Consider the following 24,882-nt stretch of genomic DNA (forward strand, 5'->3'; position numbering starts at 1 on the left):
CCTTGAGTCACTGCTCTAAACTTTGCTTCTATATCCCCTCCTATGAATATTTTTAAGGAGGAGTGGGAACATCTGCATTTTGGTCATCCTTCTTCTTGAGCTTCCTGTGGTCTGTAGATTACATCTTGGGTAATTTGAGCTTTTTGGCTAATATCCACTTATCAATGAGTGCATATCAAGTGTGTTTTTCTGTGATTGAGTAACCTCACTCAGGATGATAATTTCTAGTTCATTCCATTTGCCTATGAATTTCAGGAAGCCATTGTATTCGATAGCTGAGTAGTACTCCATTGTGTAGATGTACCACATTTTTTAAACCCATTCCTCTGTTGAAGGGCATCTGGGTTCTTTCCAGCTTCTGGCTATTATAAATAAGGCTGCTATGAACATAGTGGAGCATGTGTCTTTTTCATATGTTGGAACATCTATTGGGTATATGCTCAAGAGAGATATAGCTGGGTCCTCAGGTAGTGGAATATCCAATTTTCTGAGGAACCTTCAGACTGATTTCCAGAGTGGTTGTACCAGTTTGCAACCCACCAACAATGGAGGAGTGTTCCTCTTTCTCCATATTCTTGCCAGTATCTGCTGTCACCTGATTTTTTATCTTAGTCATTCTGACTGGTGTGAGATGGAGTCTTAGTGTTCTTTTGATTTGCATTTTCCTGATGACTAAGGATGTTGAACATTTCTTTAGGTGCTTTTTGGCCATTCGATAATCCTCAGGTGAGAATGTTTTGTTTAGCTCTGTACTCCATTTTTTAATAGGGTGATTTGGCTCTCTGGAGTCTAACTTCTTGAGTTCTTTGTTTATTTTAGACATTATCCCTCTATCAGATGTAGGATTGGTAAAGATCTTTTCCCAATTTGTTGGTTGCCATTTTGTCCTAATGACAGTGTCTTTTGCTTTACAAAAGCTTTGCAGTTTTATGAGGTCCCATTTATCAACTCTTCATCTTAGAGCATAAGCCATTGGTGTTTTGTTCAGGAAATTTTCCCCAATGCCCATGTGTTCAAGACTCTTCCCCACTTTTTCTTCTATTAGTTTGAGTCTATCTGGTTTGATGTGGAGGTCCTTGATCAACTTGGACATAAGCTTTGTACAGGGTGATAAGAATCAATTTGCATTCTTCTACATGCTGACCTCCAGTTGAACCAGCACCATTTGCTGAAAATGCTATTTTTCTTCCATTTGATGGTTTTAGCTCCTTTCTCAAAGATCAAATGGCTATAGGTGTGTGTGTTCATTTCTGGGTCTTCAGTTCTGTTCCACCGATCTATCTGCCTGTCTCTGTACCAATACCACACAGTTTTTATGACTATTGCTCTGTAATACTGCTTGAAGTCAGGGATCATGATTCCCCCAGAAGTTCTTTTATTGTTGAGTATAGTTTTTGTTATCCTGGGTTTTTGCTATTCCAAATGAATTTGCGAATTGCTCTTTATCTCTATAAAGAATTGAGTAGGAATTTTGATGGGGATTGCATTGAATCTGTAGATTGCTTTTGGTGAAATGGCCATCTTTACTATATTAATCCTGCCAATCCATGAGCATGGAAGATCTTTCCATCTTCTGAGATCTTCCTCTATTTCTTTCTTCAGAGATTTGAAGTTCTTGTCATACAGATCTTTCACTTGCTTGGTTAAAGTCACACCAAAATATTTTATGTTGTTGGGGACTATTGTGAAGGGTGTCGTTTCCTTAATTTCTTTCTCAGCCTGGCTACTAAACTGTAATTATAGTTCTTTAAATCTCACGCGACATTTGTATCTTTTTATGATCAATTAAACTATGTACATATACACACATCAATTTTATTAGTTGTTCTGTAATGCTATTTAGTAGTTCAATAAGGTTTTTTATTCTTTTTCTTGTCTTGTTTTTTAAATAGTTAAGATTTATTTTATTTTCCACCCCTATTTGCTACTGAGTTTACAGTTTAAAATATTTTGTAAAAGATTGGCATAGGCATTACATAACCAATTGGATTCTAATTATAGAGGTGGAATTCTCCACCCTTCTAAAAGTAGAAAGATACATAGAACGTGTTATAGCTAAATGATATCTCTGAGTGACTTGCAGTTTTAAGCATGGTTTTTTTTTGTTTTTTTTTTTTTTTTTTTTTTTTTAGTTATTAACCCAGTAGTAAGTTTCTTTAATGGTAAATATTCCTCCAATACTTTGAATTGATACGATACATATTACAATTTTTAAGGAGTACTAACAATTTATTAAAACAAATACTTAAGAGAAACACAACATAAAAAGAATCATACTAGTAAAAAGGCCTTTTCTCAGAAGGAGTTGAGGGCTGGCTGTGGGACAAGGAAAGTTGCTATATTGAAATCAGGGAATGGTTCTGCCAGGACATCAGACAGGTGCTATCTGCAGAGCAGATGTGAGAGAGACCCCCACAGGTGATAATGACAGGGTCATTCTCTAAGGAGATAGAACAAGGTCGAGAAGGGTAGAAGATACATGAAAGCCCATTGTGTCGGCTGACACGGTGAGACACAGGCTCCACAGCTGTTAGCAGGTATGCTGGCTGGGCTGCTACTGTCACGTCTAGTCCCAAGAGATGACCTTTATGGTGGATTGTGGGGTCTCTGTCTCGTGGGGATAAGCTGGTTCTGGCTGCACTTTCTGTGACGGAAACCACACTTCGATGTCTAAATCTCCAGAGGTGTGGCTCCCCACTTCTACAGATGAAGACAAATCTGCAGCCGATGCAGTCTTGTAGAGAAGGGTAACTGGCAGTGAAACTGAGTCGTCATCCTTTCCCTCTGACTCATTGGACTCTTGCCGCAACTCCTTGAGGAGCATATGGACACGGAGATTCAGATCGGAGGAGGGCATGTTCACAGTCAAGTAGGTCTTCAGCTTTTTCAGAATGGTCTGACTAAACTCCTCAGGGTACTGGTCTATCCATGTGTCCAGGAAACAACAGAGAGAACTCTTTATTTGTTCATCCTCTTCACAACCCAGGTAGAAGTATGCAAACCGCTTCAACAGCCGATCTAGCACGTGCTGTGTGGTGGTGAACTGTCGGTATCCGTACAGGAAGGCAGGGATAAAGAAGGGGTCCCCGCCCTGCAAAGATGACACCAGACGATTCACCAGATTTTCCACCATGTCTGCACTGATGCGGGACTCTCTACAGGGCTCCGTCACAACCTGTGGGGCATACTCATGCTCGCCCTGGTCTTCGTGGTCCTGGGCCTGGTTGTCCCGGGTCAAGTCTATTTCCTTCTGGGCAAATGGCCAGAGGCATTGCAGGCAAGAAAGAAGCATGAATTTCCAGGTCCCTCCCTGGCCTTCATTTTTATCTTTCTTCAGGCCTGAGCCTTCAGTAGTCCAAACACAACAAGAGAACATCCTGCTCTCTCTAAGCTCTTGGACAAGTGAGCCTGCTGGGCTGTCTCTAAGCAGTTGGCTGCCTGGTCATCAGGATTCAGGATTGTTGGGTCATTGTGAAGGAAGTGAGGTCACTTCCTGGGGGTCCCTTTGCTATCCCCTCTTCACATAGGACTTTCCCTAAATGTTTCTAGGTCCCTTCCCATTCCACAGGTACACATTTACACAGTTACATAGGTGTGTCCCATTCCACTGCTCCAAGGGATGTCTGGGTACAGGCAGCACCTCAGCTTTGCAATCTGAGTCCTTACACTTGAATGGCATCTCTATCCCTACACCTAAACTTAGCCCTGGACACCCAGGCCCACCTTAAAGCCTAGCCATGTTGCCTTCTTCCATGCTACCTTGTGTGTGCCCTGTGTGAAATGCAAGTACACATACCCACTTGTACCAGCCCTGAGCCCCATAATGTCAGTGTTCTTGCATGGGAATTGTCTTTCTCAGATCATCTTAGAGCTCAATCCCAAAGGTTTGTGGCCCTCTGTAAACTGCTGGCTCAGCCACATCCACCAACTTACAAGACAGAAGCTGGCCCCCAACTCTGTTTCAGAACGGATTTGTCCTCCATTGTTTCTGCTTCAAGTTTCTGCTTAAGTCCTTCTCCTGACTTTCTCCAATGATGGGCTACGATCTATACCCTGCAAGAGCCCTTTGCAAGAGTTTACAGTATTGTCTTGTTTTGTTTTATATAGATAGAGAGAGAGAGAGAGAGAGAGATAGAGATAGAGATAGAGAGAGAGAGAGAGAGAGAGAGAGAGAGAGAGAGAGAGAGAGAGTTGTGAGCCACCATGTGGTTGCTGGGAATTGAACTCAGGACCTCTGGAAGAGCAGCTAGTGCTCTTAACTGCTCTTATGTTAAACTCTTTTTTTTTCCCCATCTTTATTAACTTGAGTATTTCTTATTTACATTTCGAGTGTTAATCCTTTTCCTGGTTTCTGGGCAAACATCCCCCTAACCCCTCCACCTCCCCTTCTATATGGGTGTTCCCCTCCCCATCCTCCCCCATTACCACCCTCCCCACAACAATCACATTCACTGGGGATTCAGTCTTGGCAGGACCAAGGGCTTCCCCTTCCACTGGTGCTCTTACTAGGATATTCATTGCTACCTATGAGGTTGTAGCCCCGGGTCAGTCCACGTATAGTCTTTGGGTAGTGGCTTAGTCCTGGAAGCTCTGGTTGGTTGGCATTGTTGTTCATATGGAGTCTCAAGCCTCTTCAAGTTCTTTCAGTTCTTTCTCTGATTCCTTCAGTGGGGGTCCCATTCTCAGTTCAGTGGTTTGCTGCTGGCATTCACCTATGTATTTGCTGTATTCTGGCTGTGTCTCTCAGGAGAGATCTACATCCGGCTCCTGTCGGTCTGCACTTCTTTGCTTCATCCATCTTATCTAATTGGGTGGCTGTATATGTATGGGCCATATGTGGGACAGGCTCTGAATGGGTGTTCCTTCTGTCTCTGTTCTAAACTTTACCTCCCTATTCCCTGCCAAGGGTATTCTTGTTCCCCCTTTTAAAGAAGGAGTGAAGCATTTGCATTTTGGTCATCCATCTTGAGTTTCATGTGTTCTGTGCATTTAGGGTAATTCAAGCATTTGGGCTAATAACCACTTATCAATGAGTGCATACCATGTGTGTTTTTCTGTGATTGGGTTACCTCACTCAGGATGATATTTTCCAGTTCCATCCATTTGCCTATGAATTTCATAGTCATTGTTTTTGATAGCTGAGTAATATTCCATTGTGTAGATGTACCACATTTTCTGTATCCATTCCTCTGTTGAAGAGCATCTGGGTTCTTTCCAGCTTCTGGCTATTATAAATAAGGCTGCGATGAACATAGTGGAGCACGTGTCTTTTTTATATGTTGGGGCATCTTTTGGGTATAAAGCATGTTATTTTAGTCTCTACTTATGTTGAGTATGATCAGTATTTTAAAACAATTTCATTATATTTTCATTGCAGTTTATTTTATTCTATTTTAGTACATTTTATTTACTTGAGTTGTAACGAATTCCTGGTGGTTTTTCTTCTTTTTTTTTTTTTAGATTACATTATATATGTCATCCTAAATCCACATTGCATTTTAAAAGAAACTCATCTTTCTCAAGATTTTAAACTAGTCATAATGCTTAAAAAAGGTTTCAGAGATATTGATCCTGAAAACACTTCTTGTTACTCCCCTAAATATTATGACAGTGTGTCAGAGTTATTAATGCCAACAGCTTTGAAGTCCAAGATAGGTCTATCTCTGGTTGGGAAAAGCCATAAAGGTGATACTTCTTTATTTAAAAAAATCCTCAAAGATGGTCTGACAGTTGAGAGAATTAGGAATGGTGACCTTTAACCTCAGGGTCTATATTATGTTTCTTTTGTCATTAGTTTGAGATCTACTAAAATGCCCTAAGAACCACCTAAATCCAAATCCATCCAGAATAGGCCACAATATGCTATGGCTGTTAGCCTATGGCTTGTCAGCGAAATACAGGTCACCCAGTAAGGTCAGAGGTCAAACAGTTGGAAACAGTCACGCCTTCATCCTTTCAAAGTCTGTTGACACAAGCTTCAGTTGTTATGAAATAGGTCCAGGGCAGAAAGTCAGTGTCAGGTAATAAGCGGGCCACTTCCCAATCATTCAATCTGTATAGATACCTCCTAAGAGAGCTGGGAAGACCAATCAGTTCTCTCATGATTGGTGCCCCACCCTTACGGTGATGCATGCCATTGCAGACTGGCTTTGTCCATCCGAAAGGCCAACATTATAAATAAATCCCACTCAGACAGTCCCAGGAAGAAGGCATGATGAGGGGGGGAATAAAAATTAAGAAATAGCTCTAGTTGGAGTCATGGAACTTGAGGGAAAAGTCAAGAAAAGCAGCAACACAAAACAATACCTACTTGGCAAAGTGTAAATTAATCAAAGAACCACTTCAATACCTCCCACTTCCCATTTTTAAAAGCAGATGATATGTATCTAATATGTAAAGAGCATTAGACAACAAGGTTGAGCCATTTAAAGTAAGCATGAGGCCCAAAGCACTATCACTGTTATTATTAACCTGTGTGGTGTATGTGGTGTGTGTGTGTGTGTGTGTGTGTGTGTGTGTGTGTGTGTGTGTGTGTATGTGTGTGTGTGTGGGTGTGGGTGGGTGGGTGTGTGTGGGTGTGTGTAAGGATGTATCCTACCCATGACATAGTACACATGTGAGGAACACAAGACAGCTGTAGGAATTGCTCATTATTTCAACCCTGGATGTTTCAGAGATGCAATTCAATTTTTCAGATTTGCCTGTCAAGTGCAAGTCCACATCTTGTCCAACTATTTGGGTCTAAAAATCATATTGATGAACTACGTAAAAGAAAGATAATAATGAGGGGCATCTCATCTCAGGGCATTGGGCAACTGTTCTCTCAAATGAAAATGCTTGACCTTGAAAGAGAAGCACAAGAGGATTTGTCTCATGAAGGTGACTTTTTGCCATACAACAAACCTTTGTGCTTTTCCTTAACCCCTCTGCACAGAAGTAGGATTTCTACCCAGGAAAGATAAGGGAAGCCATTGAGACAAACACCATGGTGACTTCTTATGTTGGGAATGCTTACAAGACACCTTTTTTTGTTTTTTTTCTTTTTCTCTTTCTTTCTTTCTTTCTCTTTCTTTCTTTCTTTCTTTCTTTCTTCCTTCCTTCCTTCCTGTCTGTGTTTCTTTCTTCCTCTTATCTCGCTCCCTCTCTCCCTTTCTCCTTCCTTTCCCTTCTTTTTCTTCATTCTTTTCTTATATTATATTCCTATTTTACTTTCCCATCCCATCAATCTCTCTCTCCCCACAACTCCCTTTATCCAGATCCATGCTCCATACCCAAATCTTCCCTCACAAAAGAGCACCCCTTCCAGGCACATTAACCAAATATGACATAACAAGTTATGATAAGACCAGAAACATATCACATCAAGTCTGGACAAGAAGAAAAAGGTTCCCAGAGTCAGGCAAAAAAAAGTCAAAGTCAGACCCCACTCCCACCATTAGGAATCCCACAAGAACATCAAGCTACAAAACCGTACCATATATGCAGAGAACCTAGGTCAGACCCACATAGGCTCCCTGATCCCTGTGAGCCCTCTTGAGTTCCAGTCAGTTGATTCTGTGGGCTGTGTTCTGAAAATAACAAGACATCTTTCAAATTAAAACAAAATATGCAGAGATATCCACACGTGTCTCGCTCTAACATGCAAAAATCAGAAACAGGAACAGGAGAAGCAAATCGAGATTTGTAATTAAAGCCCTCCTGACAGTAAAGGCTGCTTGTTAAATAATGCCTTTAATCGTAAGTGTTTGAGGAGTCTAAGTCAATGGTCCTAAGACTTTGCCTAAGTAACTTGTTTGGGGTGGCTTTAATCCTGTGTTGCTGCAGATGCAAACACTGCACCTGCTGCCAATTGCAGCCACAATTAGACTATTATGGGAATAATTAGACATTTAATTTTGAAGATGTAAGTGTGGAGATTGGCCCACAATTAGTCCTGGCTAAAGCATTTGTACCCATATGAAAGGAAATTCTTTTCAGATGAGTCACATTTTCTGCATTTTCTGTCCTTCCTTTGCCGAGGGACAGAAAACAAACACAAGCAGGCATGCAATGGTAAAAGGGAGCACAACATGGTTATTCTTATTAACCATACTGGACGACAAAGGTCTAAACAAGAACAGCACAGACATAAACAGAAACCAGGAAAATCAACTGTCAGATCTGCTTCAAACACTGAGCCCCTGACCTAGTCTCCCTCAGCAAGCTAGCAGTTTATGAGTGGAGCAGGGAAGAATGCCACAAGTGTGACATCATACGTGAATATCTTCTAGTCCGATGTCATAGACTTCAGGGTGGGAGGTTATGGGGATTTACAGGTAGCCTAGTGGTATCCAAGCGCGTGCTCCAGACTTTGGCTTTGACCACTTTATCTCTGCATTTCTCCTTGGTGCACCTTCTAGATGTGAATGTTTGAAAGACATCAGCTGTCTACTGAAGTGCACTTTTTCAGTTACATGCTCAGAACCACCTGCAGTTGACCCAGTGGTCTTTATTAAAATATGACAAAAGTAGGCAATTTCTCGTCTTTTGATTTCTAGGAAATTAAAAGATTTTTGAAGCATTATCTCTTTGATGTCTCATCTTTTATATTTTTCAAAACGCTGGACAACACTTACATAACAGAACCAAATTCATATTTTCTCAGGTATAGCACATATTTCAGTGTAGGATAAAGCATGTATATTAGTTTGCTCTTATGTCATATTTATCTCGATAGGCTTATATTTCCTATATACTGCTTAAAATATTGATAGCCTTTAAAATGGAACTGCACACATGAAATTATCTTTCTTGGACTCGGAGACAAATCACTCCATTCTACTCTCCTGCAGACTATGTAACGGAATCATTAACTGGTTTGCAGAGTTCCTCAATTTACTGGCTGAAGTTTAAATGTACCCTTAAACATCAAGTATGAGGAAGTATAATAAACACAGGGAGTCCTTATCATCCTTCTAACTCCAAGACAGACCGCTTCTAAGTTAATGCCGTACATCATAACTGCCAGTTACAGAAGCCTAATTTATCAATTAATTATTAAGCACTTTAGATGGGCATACAAAGCTTGCCTAAGTGGGCAGTTCAGTTATTCCTATGGCTTCTTGCTAGAGAGTGTTTCTTTGTTATGAGCACTGCACAAATGTCAGGAGGATACTGTGAAGGAGTTCCTGTCACCCTGAATTTCAACCTTCACACGGTATCATCCATAACCAAGTGACCTGCTGCTGCTCATTAAAGTTAATGCAATAGTTAATTCCCCATCTATTGTAATCAGTAGCAAATTACACTCATTTTGAGGCTAGTCAGGCAGTGGGAAAGTAAGCAGACTGCATGGACAACTTTTCTGTCACCTCGTTGCTTTTATTCAACACAAAGGACAATAAAAGCAGAAAGGGGGGTACGTTCTAAAAAGCTTTAGGATATGTCTATTGATATCACTTTGGTATGACCACAGAAAAATTATTTTCCAAGCTAGCTCTTCACCTCAAAATACAGACAAGACTGGAGGAAAGGATGAGGGCATTCAGATAATGATCCCACTTGACTAATTTTGCAGTTATTGCTTTTCCCCTTTATTGAGCTCTATTTTTCTCGAACATTACAGATCATCTTGCCTACCTCCTGGTTGTAATTGTAAACTCTTCAGAAACCCCAATGCTGTAATATTGATTTTTTTCTTTTAAAAAGTGATATATGGAAACACAAATGTAGGAACACACATAAAGCCCAAACCACAAACTAGTAGAATTAGTCAGAATAATGTATCTAAAGGAGTAGAAACCTAATGGTTTCTACTTCAAATACATTTGTCACTGAAAGATCATTAGTGCCCATTTTATGATTACACTGTGGTTATGATAGTCCTCCAGCATTTGAAATGTTACTGGAAATTGACGGTTAAGAAGTAATCACATTAGATCAGGCCACTGTGAGGTATCCTGTGATCTACTGGGAAAGCAATCTCTAGAGGAGAGCAATATTGAGCCAAAAGAAGAAAGATGCTACACTGTTGTGAGAGATGCTATTGGTTTATTGAACGGGATGAGTTTTTCTAGCACTTTACCAGGTATAAGTTGAATAGCACCTCAGAATGGAATGCACAAATTCAGTGAACATTTAGAAGAGTGCAGAGGAACTAGAAACCCCCTTCATGCCTATCATGTAAGTGCTCCCACATAACATTTAAACATAGTGACATGTGCACAGAACGGTTTTATAACAGCTCTGGTTCTTAAAGCATGGCCCTGACCTGGAAATGTCAGCAGCATCTGAAGACTTATAAGCAGTAGAAGATCTCAACACCTCCTCAAATCTACTAAAATGGAAATGTCGGTGATGCATGACAATCTGATGCGCATGGCTGATGCACTATAAAGTTTCACAACCACGATATTATAAATCCCGATAGGTTCCCAAGTAGTAGTTGGGTAGATCAAGTGGCCATGTTATCTACAGAAGATAAGAGATGAACTGAGGTAACATATAAGAGATAACTGATACAGCGAAGTTCCTCGTATCACCACATAGCTTAGGCTATTGGGGTAAATTATTTAATATTGGTAGACTCTAAATTCAGATTAGATCAAGCATAGTAATATAGGCCTGTAATCTACCATGTAGGAGAGAAAGGCAAAAGGATTAAATGTGAGTTTTTGCAGACCTGATTTCCTTGCCACGTGTTAAGGGCAAAGTGTATAAGTAGTTATTCACTCTCACACTGAGATGTGAGATGTGATCATATACTTTATTTGAAGATGCTGGTTTTGGAAGGAAATTGTTGCATTGTTTTATTATTGACTTTTCCAGTTGCTTCAAGGATATTAGTAGGTTTTGTGGTTACAAGGTATTAAACTGAACCATATGTTTTTATAAATGATGGGAATTTTTAGTAGGGTTAGCACCGTAGTTGGGAATTCATGTTGGCTGAAATATGACAGTGAGTTGATAAGGTTTGAATCTCGCCATTTTAGATGTGTGCAACTGTATCATGTTCTCCTAACACATTAGAGTATCTTCAGAATTATAAATCAGTTGATTAGAAAACTAAAACATAAGCATTTCTAAATTTAAGATTACAAACTTTGCTGCTCTGTCCATAACTTAATTGATTCTTCCTTATACAACAATATATATTAAAAATGTTAAACAAAACTACTAAGAAATATCTAAGAAAGAGAGCATTGTCATTTATGGTATTTTCAGTATCAGTTGATTACTGCCTTTTATTTGCATTTCACAAAACATTATCATTAGTGGTTTTGCCTTTTATAGTCCTTTTCAGTTAGTTTGTTATATAAATAGATTTTTTGTTTCTAGTTTTTGAAATTTCAAATATCATAATTACACAGCACCCCAATAAGTTGATCTTCCATAACAAAATTGAATGTTACTTTGATTATGACTTACATATTTTGTCATTTTTATTTATTATTTTGTGTGTGTGTGAGTACATGTGTGTGTGTGTGCGTGCATGCGTTTGTGTGTGTGTGTGTGTGTGTGAAAAGTTCTCCTCAGAAGCCAGAGCTCTATTTATCATTGTTTATTACCTTTACAATTTTATTGTAACAGATATCAAAATAAGACTTTAATTGTTTATTGAAATTCCAACTAATACAAGAATTTAACAATCTAATTTTATTGTAAATGGCTACTTAGTTACTTTTTTCCCATTAATTTATTTAAATCCTGATTGCAGTCCTCCTCCTCCTCTCAGGCCCCCCTCACACAGCCCATCTCCCATCATCCCTTGCCCTTCTCCTCTGAGAAGGGGGAAATCCCCTGCCCAGTACCAACCCACCCTGGAACATCATCACTGCAAGAATAGGTACATCCTCTCCCACTGAGGCAAGACAAGGCAGCCCAGTTAGGGAAACAGGATCTGCCAGCAGCAAAGCAGCCAGGGACAGTCCCTGCTCCGGTTGTTGGTGGGCCTGCATGAAGACCAAGCTGTATATCTGCTACATATGTAGGGGGAAAGGCTATGTCTAGCCCATGTATGCTCTTTGGTGGATCAGCCTCTGCGACCCTTCAAGGGTCCTGGTTAGTTGACTTTGTTGGTTTCCCTGTGGAGCTCCTAGCTGCTCTAGGTCCCACAATCCTTTCCCCAACCCTTCCTCAATTCTTCCCCAGCTCTGTCTAATGTTTGACTGTGGGTCCCTACATTTTGGTCAGCTGCTGGATAGAGCCCCCCAGAGGACAGCCTTGCTAGGATTCTGTCTGTAAGCACAACAGAGTATCCTTAATAGGGTAAGAATTGGTTCTTGTTCATGGGATGGGCCTCAAATTGGGCTGGCCACTAGTTGGTCATTCTCTCAGTCTCTGCTCCATCGCTGCCTCTGTACTTCTTGTAGGCAGGACAAACTTTGGGTGGAGGATTTGGTGGATGGGTTGGTACCCTTTTCCCTCCAATAGGAGTCCTTCCTGTCTACAGGAGCTGGCCACTTCAAGCTTCATACCCTCCCCTGCTTGGATCTCAGCTAAAGTCACCCCCATAGACTCCCTGGAGGTTCTCTTATCACAAGTAACTGGCAAGGCCATTTGCTCTCCTGCCTCTCTTTCCCAGGTTCTCCCAACACTCAATTCCTTCCCTGCCTCCGTTCCCCTCCCCATACCCTCTCCCAACAAGTTCCCTCTCCCATCTACCTCTGATTCTGTTTCCCTTTCTGAGTGAGATTCAAGATACTTCCCTTGGTCTCTCCTTGTTATTTACCTTCTCAGGGTCTGTGGATTGTAGTATGGGTATCCTGTAATTTATGACCAATATCCACTCATAAGTGAATATATACCATTCATGTCTTTTGGGGTCTGGGTTACCTCACTCAGGTTGATATTTTCTAGTTCAATCCTTTTGCTTGTAAATTTCATGATGTACTTGTTTTTTATAACTTAGTATTACTCTATTGTGTAAATAAACCACATTTTTTTAATCCATTCTTCAGCTGAAGGATATCTGGATTGTTTCCAATCTCTGGTTATTACAAATAAAGTTGCTATGAACATAGCTGAGCAAATGCCCTTGTAATATGGTAGAGCATTTTTTGGTATATTCTTAGGAGTGGTATAGATGGGTCTTGAAGTAGAACTATTTCCAGTTTTCTGAAAAACCATCAGACTCATTTCAAAGGGGTTGTACAAGTTTTCCTTCCCATCAGCAATGGACCAGTGTTTTCTTTTTCTCCACATCCTTGCCAGCATAGGCTGTCACTTGAGTTTTTGATCATTGCCATTCTGACAGACGTTAGATGGAATCTCAGAGTCATTTTGATTTTCATTTCCTTGATGACTAAGGATGTTGAGCATTTCTTTAAGTTAGATTCCTCTGTTGTGAATTCTGTTTAGCTCTGTAGTCCATTTTTTTAGTTGGGTTATTCGGTTCGTTGGTATCTAACTTCTTTAGTTACCTTTTTCTTTTTAAACTTCTGTAAAGATACACTATGCCCAATTCAACTTATAAAGGAAAGCATCTAATGAGGGGGGCTTGCTTATAGTTTCAGAGGGTGATTCCATGACAATCATTGGAAGAAGCAAGGCAGCAACAGGAAAGGCACAACACAGGAACAATAGCTGAGAGTTTAGGTCTTATCAACATGTTGGGGGGTCGGGGGGGAGACAGAGAGAGACAGAGACACACAGGAGAGGGAGGAGAGGGGCAGGGAGAGGAAAAGGGAAAGAGTGAGCTCCTTAAAATTATGTGGACTTTTGAAATGCCAAAGCCCATTCCCAGTGCATCCCTAGTGATACACCTCCTCCAACATGGTCACACCTCCCAATCATTACCAAGTAGCTCCACCAATGGGGATCAAGCATTTGAACCTATGACCCTATGGTGAGTATTGTCCCTCATATCACCACGATGGCCATTCTTTTTTCTTAGAATATGCTTTAAATTCTACCCCCTTTGTTACTTTCCTGTTTATTGTCTGTGTATTTTCCTGTGCTAATTCTTTTCCTCACATCTAGTTCCTTAGATAATTAATTTCCCCAATACTAGATTTGCCTGTGCCCTCAAATGACTTCTGTCATGAACTCTTTTACTTTCTTGTCACATGAAGTTCAATTTATTCTAATGCTAATAAAATAGACCTATAACAGATTGTGTAAACCTTTCCAAACAGTGCCCATAAATCCCTGTCCAACTTCAAAGACATCCCCAGAGAAGATTTTTATTTAGGTTCAATGCCTCCACTGTTGTATGAAGCCCTTTTCTGTTTTAAGAATTGTCTTTAAATTTCAGACATTTTCTTATAATCAGGATCCAAATTGTATTACTCATCTACATTGTCTTCTTTGTTCTAATAATTAATAGTATCATACATTTTAATGGCTATCATAAAATGTAACAATTTTTTTTTCTGGTAGTTTTTTTTTTTTTATTAACTTGAGTATTTCTTATATACATTTCAAGTGTTATTCCCTTTCCCGGTTTCCGGACAGACATCACCCTCCCCCCTCCCCTTCCTTGTGGGTGTTCCCCTCCCAAACCTCCCCCCATTGCCACCCTCCCCGCATAGTCTAGTTCACTGGGGGTTCAGTCTTAGCAGGACCCAGGGCTTCCCCTTCCACTGGTGCTCTTACTAGGATATTCATTGCTACCTATGGGGACAGAGTCCAGGGTCAGTCCATGTATAGTCTTTAGGTAGTGGCTTAGTCCCTGGAAGCTCTGGTTGCTTGACATTGTTGTACTTTTGGGGTCTCGAGCCCCTTCAAGCTCTTCCAGTTCTTTCTCTGATTCCTTCAACGGGGGACCTATTCTCACTTCAGTGGTTTGCTGCTGGCATTCGCCTCTGTATTTGCTGTATTCTGGCTGTGTCTCTCAGGAGCGATCTACATCCGGCTCCTGTCGGTCTGCACTTCTTTGCTTCATCCATCTTGTCTAATTGGGTGGCTGTATATGTATGGGCCACCTGTGGGGCAGGCTCTGAATGGGTGTTCCTTCAGTCTCTGTTTTAATCTTTGCCTCTCCCTTCCCTGCCAAGGGTATTCTTGTTCCCCTTTTAAAGAAGGAGTGAAGCCTTCACATTTTGATCATCCGTCTTGAGTTTCCTTTGTTCTAGGGATCTAGGGTAATTCAAGCATTTGGGCTAATAGCCACTTATCAATGAGTGCATACCATGTATGTCTTTCTGTGAGTGGGTTAGCTCACTCAGGATGATATTTTCCAGTTCCAACCATTTGCCTACGAATTTCATAAACTCGTTGTTTTTGATAGCTGAGTAATATTCCATTGTGTAGATGTACCACATTTTCTTTATCCATTCCTCTGTTGAAGGGCATCTGGGTTCTTTCCAGTTTCTGGCTATTATAAATAAGGCTGCGATGAACATAGTGGAGCACGTGTCTCTTTTATATGTTGAGGCATCTTTTGGGTATATGCCCAAGAGGGGTATGGCTGGATCCTCAGGCAGTTCAATGTCCAATTTTCTGAGGAACCTCCAGACTGATTTCCAAATGGTTTTACCAGTCTGCAATCCCACCAACAATGGAGGAGTGTTCCTCTTTCTCCACATCCTCGCCAGCATCTGTTGTCACCTGAGTTTTTGATCTTAGCCATTTTCACTGGTGTGAGGTGAAATCTCAGGGTTGTTTTGATTTGCATTTCCCTTATGACTAAAGATGTTGAACATTTCTTTAGGTGTTTCTCAGCCATTCGGCATTCCTCAGCTGTGAATTCTTTGTTTAGCTCTGAACCCCATTTTTTAATAGGGTTATTTGTTTCCCTGGGGTCTAACTTCTTGAGTTCTTTGTATATTTTGGATATAAGGCCTCTATCTGTTATAGGATTGGTAAAGATCTTTTCCCAATCTGTTGGTTGCCGTTTTGTCCTAACCACAGTGTCCTTTGCCTTACAGAAGCTTTGCAGTTTTATGAGATACCATTTGTCGATTCTTGATCTTAGAGCATAAGCCATTGGTGTTTTGTTCAGGAAATTTTTTCCAGTGCCCATGTGTTCCAGATGCTTCCCTAGTTTTTCTTCTATTAGTTTGAGTGTGTCTGGTTTGATGTGGAGGTCCTTGATCCACTTGGACTTAAGCTTTGTACAGGGTGATAAGCATGGATCGATCTGCATTCTTCTACATGTTGCCCTCCAGTTGAACCAGCACCATTTGCTGAAAATGCTATCTTTTTTCCATTGGATGGTTTTGGCTCCTTTGTCAAAAATCAAGTGACCATAGGTGTGTGGGTTCATTTCTGGGTCTTCAATTCTATTCCATTGGTCTATCTGTCTGTCTCTGTACCAATACCATGCAGTTTTTATCACTATTGCTCTGTAATACTGCTTGAGTTCAGGGATAGTGATTCCCCCTGAAGTCCTCTTATTGTTGAGGATAGCTTTAGCTATCCTGGGTTTTTTGTTATTCCAGATGAATTTGCAAATTGTTCTGTCTAACTCTTTGAAGAATTGGATTGGTATTTTGATGGGGATTGCATTGAATCTGTAGATTGCTTTTGGTAAAATGGCCATTTTTACTATATTAATCCTGCCAATCCATGAGCATGGGAGATCTTTCCATCTTCTGAGGTCTTCTTCAATTTCTTTCCTCAGTGTCTTGAAGTTCTTATTCTACAGATCTTTTACTTGCTTGGTTAAAGTCACACCGAGGTACTTTATATTATTTGGGTCTATTATGAAGGGTGTCGTTTCCCTAATTTCTTTCTCGGCTTGTTTCTCTTTTGTATAGAGGAAGGCAACTGATTTATTTGAGTTAATTTTATACCCAGCCACTTTGCTGAAGTTGTTTATCAGCTTTAGTAGTTCTCTGGTGGAACTTTTGGGATCACTTAAATATACTATCATGTCGTCTGCAAATAGTGATATTTTGACCTCTTCTTTTCCGATCTGTATCCCCTTGATCTCCTTTTGTTGTCTGATTGCTCTGGCTAGAACTTCAAGAACTATATTGAATAAGTAGGGAGAGAGTGGGCAGCCTTGTCTAGTCCCTGATTTTAGTGGGATTGCTTCAAGTTTCTCTCCATTTAGTTTAATGTTAGCAACTGGTTTGCTGTATATGGCTTTTACTATGTTTAGGTATGGGCCTTGAATACCTATTCTTTCCAGGACTTTTATCATGAAGGGGTGTTGAATTTTGTCAAATGCTTTCTCAGCATCTAATGAAATGATCATGTGGTTCTGTTCTTTCAGTTTGTTTATATGATGGATCACGTTGATGGTTTTCCTTATATTAAACCATCCCTGCATGCCTGGGATGAAGCCTACTTGATCATGGTGGATGATTGTTTTGATGTGCTCTTGAATTCGGTTTGCCAGAATTTTATTGAGTATTTTGGCGTCGATATTCATAAGGGAAATTGGTCTGAAGTTCTCTTTCTTTGTTGGGTCTTTGTGTGGTTTAGGTATAAGAGTAATTGTGGCTTCATAGAAGGAATTCGGTAGGGCTCCATCTGTTTCAATTTTGTGGAATAGTTTGGATAATATTGGTATAAGGTCTTCTATGTAGGTTTGATAGAATTCTGCACTAAACCCGTCTGGACCTGGGCTCTTTTTGGTTGGGAGACCTTTAATGACTGCTTCTATTTCCTTAGGAGTTATGGGGTTGTTTAACTGGTTTATCTGTTCCTGATTTAACTTCGATACCTGGTATCTGTCTAGGAAATTGTCCATTTCCTGAAGATTTTCAAGTTTTGTTGAATATAGGTTTTTATAGTAAGATCTGATGATTTTTTGAATTTCCTCTGAATCTGTAGTTATGTCTCCCTTTTCATTTCTGATTTTGTTAATTTGGACGCACTCTCTGTGTCCTCTCGTTAGTCTGGCTAAGGGTTTGTCTATCTTGTTGATTTTCTCAAAGAACCAACTTTTGGTTCTGTTGATTCTTTCTATGGTCCTTTTTGTTTCTACTTGGTTGATTTCAGCTCTGAGTTTGATTATTTCCTGCCTTCTACTCCTCCTGGGTGTATTTGCTTCTTTTTGTTCTAGAGCTTTTAGGTGTGCTGTCAAGCTGCTGACATATGCTCTTTCCTGTTTCTTTCTGCAGGCACTCAGCGCTATGAGTTTTCCTCTTAGCACAGCTTTCATTGTGTCCCATAAGTTTGGGTATGTTGTACCTTCATTTTCATTAAATTCTAAAAAGTTTTTAATTTCTTTCTTTATTTCTTCCTTGACCAGGCTATCATTGAGTAGAGCATTGTTCAATTTCCACGTATATGTGGGCATTCTTCCCTTATTGTTATTGAAGACCAGTTTTAGGCCGTGGTGGTCCGATAGCACGCATGGGATTATTTCTATCTTTCTGTACCTGTTGAGGCCCGTTTTTTGACCAATTATATGGTCAATTTTGGAGAAAGTACCATGAGGAGCTGAGAAGAAGGTATATCCTTTTGCTTTAGGATAGAATGTTCTATAAATATCCGTTAAGTCCATTTGGCTCATGACTTCTCTTAGTCTGTCTACATCTCTGTTTAATTTCTGTTTCCATGATCTGTCCATTGATGAGAGTGGGGTGTTGAAATCTCCCACTATTATTGTGTGAGGTGCAATGTGTGTTTTGAGCTTTAGTAAGGTTTCTTTTACATATGTAGGTGCCCTTGTATTTGGGGCATAGATATTTAGGATTGAGACTTCATCTTGGTGGATTTTTCCTTTGATGAATATGAAGTGTCCTTCCTTATCTTTTTTGATGACTTTTAGTTGAAAATTGATTTTATTTGATATTAGAATGGCTACTCCAGCTTTCTTCTTCTGACCATTTGCTTGGAAAATTGTTTTCCAGCCTTTCACTCTGAGGTAATGTCTGTCTTTGTCTCTGAGGTGTGTTTCCTGTAGGCAGCAGAATGCAGGGTCCTCGTTGCGTATCCAGTTTGTTAATCTATGTCTTTTTATTGGGGAGTTGAGGCCATTGATATTGAGAGATATTAAGGAATAGTGATTATTGCTTCCCGTTATATTCATATTTGGAAGTGAGGTTATGATTGTGTGCTTTCATTCTCTTTGTTTTGTTGCCAAGATGATTAGTTTCTTGCTTCTAGGGTATAGCTTGCCTCCTTATGTTGGGCTTTACCCTTTATTATCCTTTGTAGTGCTGGATTTGTAGAAAGATATTGTGTAAATTTGGTTTTGTCATGGAATATCTTGGTTTCTCCATCTATGTTAATTGAGAGTTTTGCAGGATACAGTAACCTGGGCTGGCATTTGTGTTCTCTTAGGGTCTGTATGACATCTGTCCAGGATCTTCTGGCCTTCATAGTTTCTGGCGAAAAGTCTGGTGTGATTCTGATAGGTCTCCCTTTATATGTTATTTGACCTTTTTCCCTTACTGCTTTTAATATTCTTTCTTTATTTTGTGCGTTTGGTGTTTTGACAATTATGTGACGGGAGGTGTTTCTTTTCTGGTCCAATCTATTTGGAGTTCTGTAGGCTTCTTGTATGCCTATGGGTATCTCTTTTTTTAGGTTAGGGAAGTTTTCTTCTATGATTTTGTTGAAGATATTTACTGGTCCTTTGAGCTGGGAGTCTTCACTCTCTTCTATACCTATTATCCTTAGGTTTGATCTTCTCATTGAGTCCTGGATTTCCTGTATGTTTTGGACCAGTAGCTTTTTCCGCTTTACATTATCTTTGACAGTTGAGTCAATGATTTCTATGGAATCTTCTGCTCCCGAGATTCTCTCTTCCATCTCTTGAATTCTGTTGGTGAAGCTTGTATCTACAGCTCCTTGTCTTTTCTTTTGATTTTCTATGTCCAGGGTTGTTTCCATGTGTTCTTTCTTGATTGCTTCTATTTCCATTTTTAATTCCTTCAACTGTTTGATTGTGTTTTCCTGGAATTCTTTCAGGGATTTTTGCGATTCCTCTCTGTAGGCTTCTACTTGTTCTCTAAGGGAGTTCTTTATGTCTTTCTTGAAGTCCTCCAGCATCATGATCAAATATGATCTTGAAACTAGGTCTTGAAGGACACCGCCAGACCCTGAAGGAAACAGACCGGATAAACAGTTCTCTGCACCCAAATCCCGTGGGAGGGAGAGCTAAACCTTCAGAGAGGCAGACAGGCCTGGGAAACCAGAAGAGACTGCTCCCTGCACACACATCTCGGACGCCGGAGGAGAAAGCCGAAGACCATCTGGAACCCTGGTGCACTGAGGCTCCCGGAAGGGGCGGCGCAGGTCTTCCTGGTTGCTGCCGCTGCAGAGAGCCCCTGGGCAGCACCCCACGAGCGAACTTGAGCCTCGGGACCACAGGTAAGACCAAATTTTCTGCTGCAAGAAAGCTGCCTGGTGAGCTTGGGACACAGGGAAGCAGAATTTCTCTAGAACCGGGCACATTCTGTGTTTACCGGAAGTCCCACACCCGCGGATCCCGGCCCGCAGCAGCTCTCTGCTCCCAGACCCGGTGAGAGAGAGACCCAACCGCCTAGTCAGGTGGGCACTCCTGAGGCTGCAGAGCGGAAGAGACCACCAACACTGCTCACCCCTGCCCACATCCCTGGCCCAAGAGGAAACTGTATAAGGCCTCTGGGCTCCCGTGGGGGAGGGCCCAGGAGCGGCAGGACCCCGCCGGACCCTGAAGGAAACAGACCGGATAAACAGTTCTCTGCACCCAAATCCCGTGGGAGGGAGAGCTAAACCTTCAGAGAGGCAGACAGGCCTGGGAAACCAGAAGAGACTGCTCCCTGCACACACATCTCGGACGCCAGAGGAAAAAGCCAAAGACCATCTGGAACCCTGGTGCACTGAAGCTCCCGGAAGGGGCGGCACAGGTCTTCCTGGTTGCTGCCGCTGCAGAGAGCCCCTGGACAGCACCCCACGAGCAAACCTGAGCCTCGGGACCACAGGTAAGACCAAATTTTGTGCTGCAAGAAAGCTGCCTGGTGAACTCAAGACACAGGCCCACAGGAACAGCTGAAGACCTGTAGAGAGGAAAAACTACACGCCAGAAAGCAGAACACTCTGTCCCCATAACTGACTGAAAGAGAGGAAAACAGGTCTACAGCACTCCTGACACACAGGCTTATAGGACAGTCTAGCCACTGTCAGAAATAGCAGAACAAAGTAACACTAGAGATAATCTGATGGCGAGAGGCAAGCGCAGGAACCCAAGCAACAGAAACCAAGACTACATGCCATCATCGGAGCCCAATTCTCCCACCAAAACAAACATGGAATATCCAAACACACCAGAAAAGCAAGATCTAGTTTCAAAATCATATTTGATCATGATGCTGGAGGACTTCAGGAAAGACCTGAACACACTTAGGGAAGCACAGGAAAACATTAATAAACAAGTAAAAGCCTACAGAGAGGAATCGCAAAAATCCCTGAAAGAATTCCAGGAAAACACAATCAAACAGTTGAAGGAATTAAAAATGGAAATAGAAGCAATCAAGAAAGAACACATGGAAACAACCCTGGATATAGAAAACCAAAAGAAGAGACAAGGAGCTGTAGATACAAGCTTCACCAACAGAATACAAGAGATGGAAGAGAGAATCTCAGGAGCAGAAGATTCCATAGAAATCATTGACTCAACTGTCAAAGATAATGTAAAGCGGAAAAAGCTACTGGTCCAAAACATACAGGAAATCCAGGACTCAATGAGAAGATCAAACCTAAGGATAATAGGTATAGAAGAGAGTGAAGACTACCAGCTCAAAGGAACAGTAAATATCTTCAACAAAATCATAGAAGAAAACTTCCCTAACCTAAAAAAAGAGATACCCATAGACATACAGGAAGCTTACAGAACTCCAAATAGATTGGACCAGAAAAGAAACACCTCCCGTCACATAATTGTCAAAACACCAAACGCACAAAATAAAGAAAGAATATTAAAAGCAGTAAGGGAAAAAGGTCAAGTAACATATAAAGGGAGACCTGTCAGAATCACACCAGACTTCTCGCCAGAAACTATGAAGGCCAGAAGATCCTGGACTGATGTTATACAGACCCTAAGAGAACACAAATGCCAGCCCAGATTACTGTATCCAGCAAAACTCTCAATTAACATTGATGGAGAAACCAAGATATTCCATGACAAAACCAAATTTACACAATATCTTTCTACAAATCCAGCACTACAAAGGATAATAAATGGTAAAGCCCAACACAAGGAGGCAAGCTATACCCTAGAAGAAGCAAGAAACTAATCATCTTGGCAACAAAACAAAGAGAATGAAAGCACACAAACATAACCTCACATCAAATATGAATATAACGGGAAGCAATAATCACTATTCCTTAATATCTCTCAATATCAATGGCCTCAACTCCCCAATAAAAAGACATAGATTAACAAACTGGATACGCAACGAGGACCCTGCATTCTGCTGCCTACAGGAAACACACCTCAGAGACAAAGACAGACACTACCTCAGAGTGAAAGGCTGGAAAACAACTTTCCAAGCAAATGGTCAGAAGAAGCAAGCTGGAGTAGCCATTCTAATATCAAATAAAATCAATTTCCAACTAAAAGTCATCAAAAAAGATAAGGAAGGACACTTCATATTCATCAAAGGAAAAATCAACCAAGATGAACTCTCAATCCTAAATATCTATGCCCCAAATACAAGGGCACCTACATATGTAAAAGAAACCTTACTAAAGCTCAAAACACACATTGCACCTCACACAATAATAGTGGGAGATTTCAACACCCCACTCTCATCAATGGACAGATCATGGAAACAGAAATTAAACAGTGATGTCGACAGACTAAGAGAAGTCATGAGCCAAATGGACTTAATGGATATTTATAGAACATTCTATCCTAAAGCAAAAGGATATACCTTCTTCTCAGCTCCTCATGGTACTTTCTCCAAAATTGACCATATAATTGGTCAAAAAACGGGCCTCAACAGGTACAGAAAGATAGAAATAATCCCATGCGTGCTATCGGACCACCACGGCCTAAAACTGGTCTTCAATAACAATAAGGGAAGAATGCCCACATATACGTGGAAATTGAACAATGCTCTACTCAATGATAACCTGGTCAAGGAAGAAATAAAGAAAGAAATTAAAAACTTTTTAGAATTTAATGAAAATGAAGATACAACATACTCAAACTTATGGGACACAATGAAAGCTGTGCTAAGAGGAAAACTCATAGCGCTGAGTGCCTGCAGAAAGAAACAGGAAAGAGCATATGTCAGCAGCTTGACAGCACACCTAAAAGCTCTAGAACAAAAAGAAGCAAATACACCCAGGAGGAGTAGAAAGCAGGAAATAATCAAACTCAGAGCTGAAATCACCCAAGTAGAAACAAAAAGGACCATAGAAAGAATCAACAGAACCAAAAGTTGGTTCTTTGAGAAAATCAACAAGATAGATAAACCCTTAGCCAGACTAACGAGAGGACACAGAGAGTGTGTCCAAATTAACAAAATCAGAAATGAAAAGGGAGACATAACTACAGATTCGTAGGAAATTCAAAAAATCATCAGATCTTACTATAAAAACCTATATTCAACAAAATTTGAAAATCTTCAGGAAATGGACAATTTCCTAGACAGATACCAGGTATCGAAGTTAAATCAGGAACAGATAAACCAGTTAAACAACCCCATAACTCCTAAGGAAATAGAAGCAGTCATTAAAGGTCTCCCAACCAAAAAGAGCCCAGGTCCAGACGGGTTTAGTGCAGAATTCTATCAAACCTTCATAGAAGACCTCATACCAATATTATCCAAACTATTCCACAAAATTGAAACAGATGAAGCCCTACCGAATTCCTTCTATGAAGCCACAATTACTCTTATACCTAAACCACACAAAGACACAACAAAGAAAGAGAACTTCAGACCAATTTCCCTTATGAATATCGACGCAAAAATACTCAATAAAATTCTGGCAAACCGAATTCAAGAGCACATCAAAACAATCATCCACCATGATCAAGTAGGCTTCATCCCAGGCATGCAGGGATGGTTTAATATACGGAAAACCATCAACGTGATCCATTATATAAACAAACTGAAAGAACAGAACCACATGATCATTTCATTAGATGCTGAGAAAGCATTTGACAAAATTCAACACCCCTTCATGATAAAAGTCCTGGAAAGAATAGGAATTCAAGGCCCATACCTAAACATAGTAAAAGCCATATACAGCAAACCAGTTGCTAACATTAAACTAAATGGAGAGAAACTTGAAGCAATCCCACTAAAATCAGGGACTAGACAAGGCTGCCCACTCTCTCCCTACTTATTCAATATAGTTCTTGAAGTTCTAGCCAGAGCAATCAGACAACAAAAGGAGATCAAAGGGATACAGATCGGAAAAGAAGAGGTCAAAATATCACTATTTGCAGATGACATGATAGTATATTTAAGTGATCCCAAAAGTTCCACCAGAGAACTACTAAAGCTGATAAACAACTTCAGCAAAGTGGCTGGGTATAAAATTAACTCAAATAAATCAGTTGCCTTCCTCTATACAAAAGAGAAACAAGCCGAGAAAGAAATTAGGGAAACGACACCCTTCATAATAGACCCAAATAATATAAAGTACCTCGGTGTGACTTTAACCAAGCAAGTAAAAGATCTGTACAATAAGAACTTCAAGACACTGAGGAAAGAAATTGAAGAAGACCTCAGAAGATGGAAAGATCTCCCATGCTCATGGATTGGCAGGATTAATATGGTAAAAATGGCCATCTTACCAAAAGCAATCTACAGATTCAATGCAATCCCCATCAAAATACCAATCCAATTCTTCAAAGAGTTAGACAGAACAATTTGCAAATTCATCTGGAATAACAAAAAACCCAGGATAGCTAAAGCTATCCTCAACAATAAAAGGACTTCAGGGGGAATCACTATCCCTGAACTCAAGCAGTATTACAGAGCAATAGTGATAAAAACTGCATGGTATTGGTACAGAGACAGACAGATAGACCAATGGAATAGAATTGAAGACCCAGAAATGAAC

The 24,882-nt window shown here is 40.5% G+C and overlaps 1 protein-coding gene across 1 annotated transcript; it reads right to left on the reverse strand.

Annotated features, from left to right (window-relative positions):
* Positions 1-927: 927 nt before the first annotated feature.
* On the reverse strand, positions 928-3,477 carry LOC148005687 (ral guanine nucleotide dissociation stimulator-like). Its single transcript, XM_087551741.1, has one exon. It carries the CDS (start codon positions 3,374-3,376, stop codon positions 2,567-2,569), a length of 810 nt encoding a protein of 269 aa, XP_087407867.1. The 5' UTR covers positions 3,377-3,477; the 3' UTR covers positions 928-2,566.
* Positions 3,478-24,882: the final 21,405 nt, after the last annotated feature.

This window comes from Rattus norvegicus, chromosome 5 (genome assembly GCF_021556685.1).
Source record: "Rattus norvegicus strain SHRSP/BbbUtx chromosome 5, alternate assembly SHRSP_T2T, whole genome shotgun sequence".
NCBI classification, from domain to species: Eukaryota; Metazoa; Chordata; class Mammalia; order Rodentia; family Muridae; genus Rattus; species Rattus norvegicus.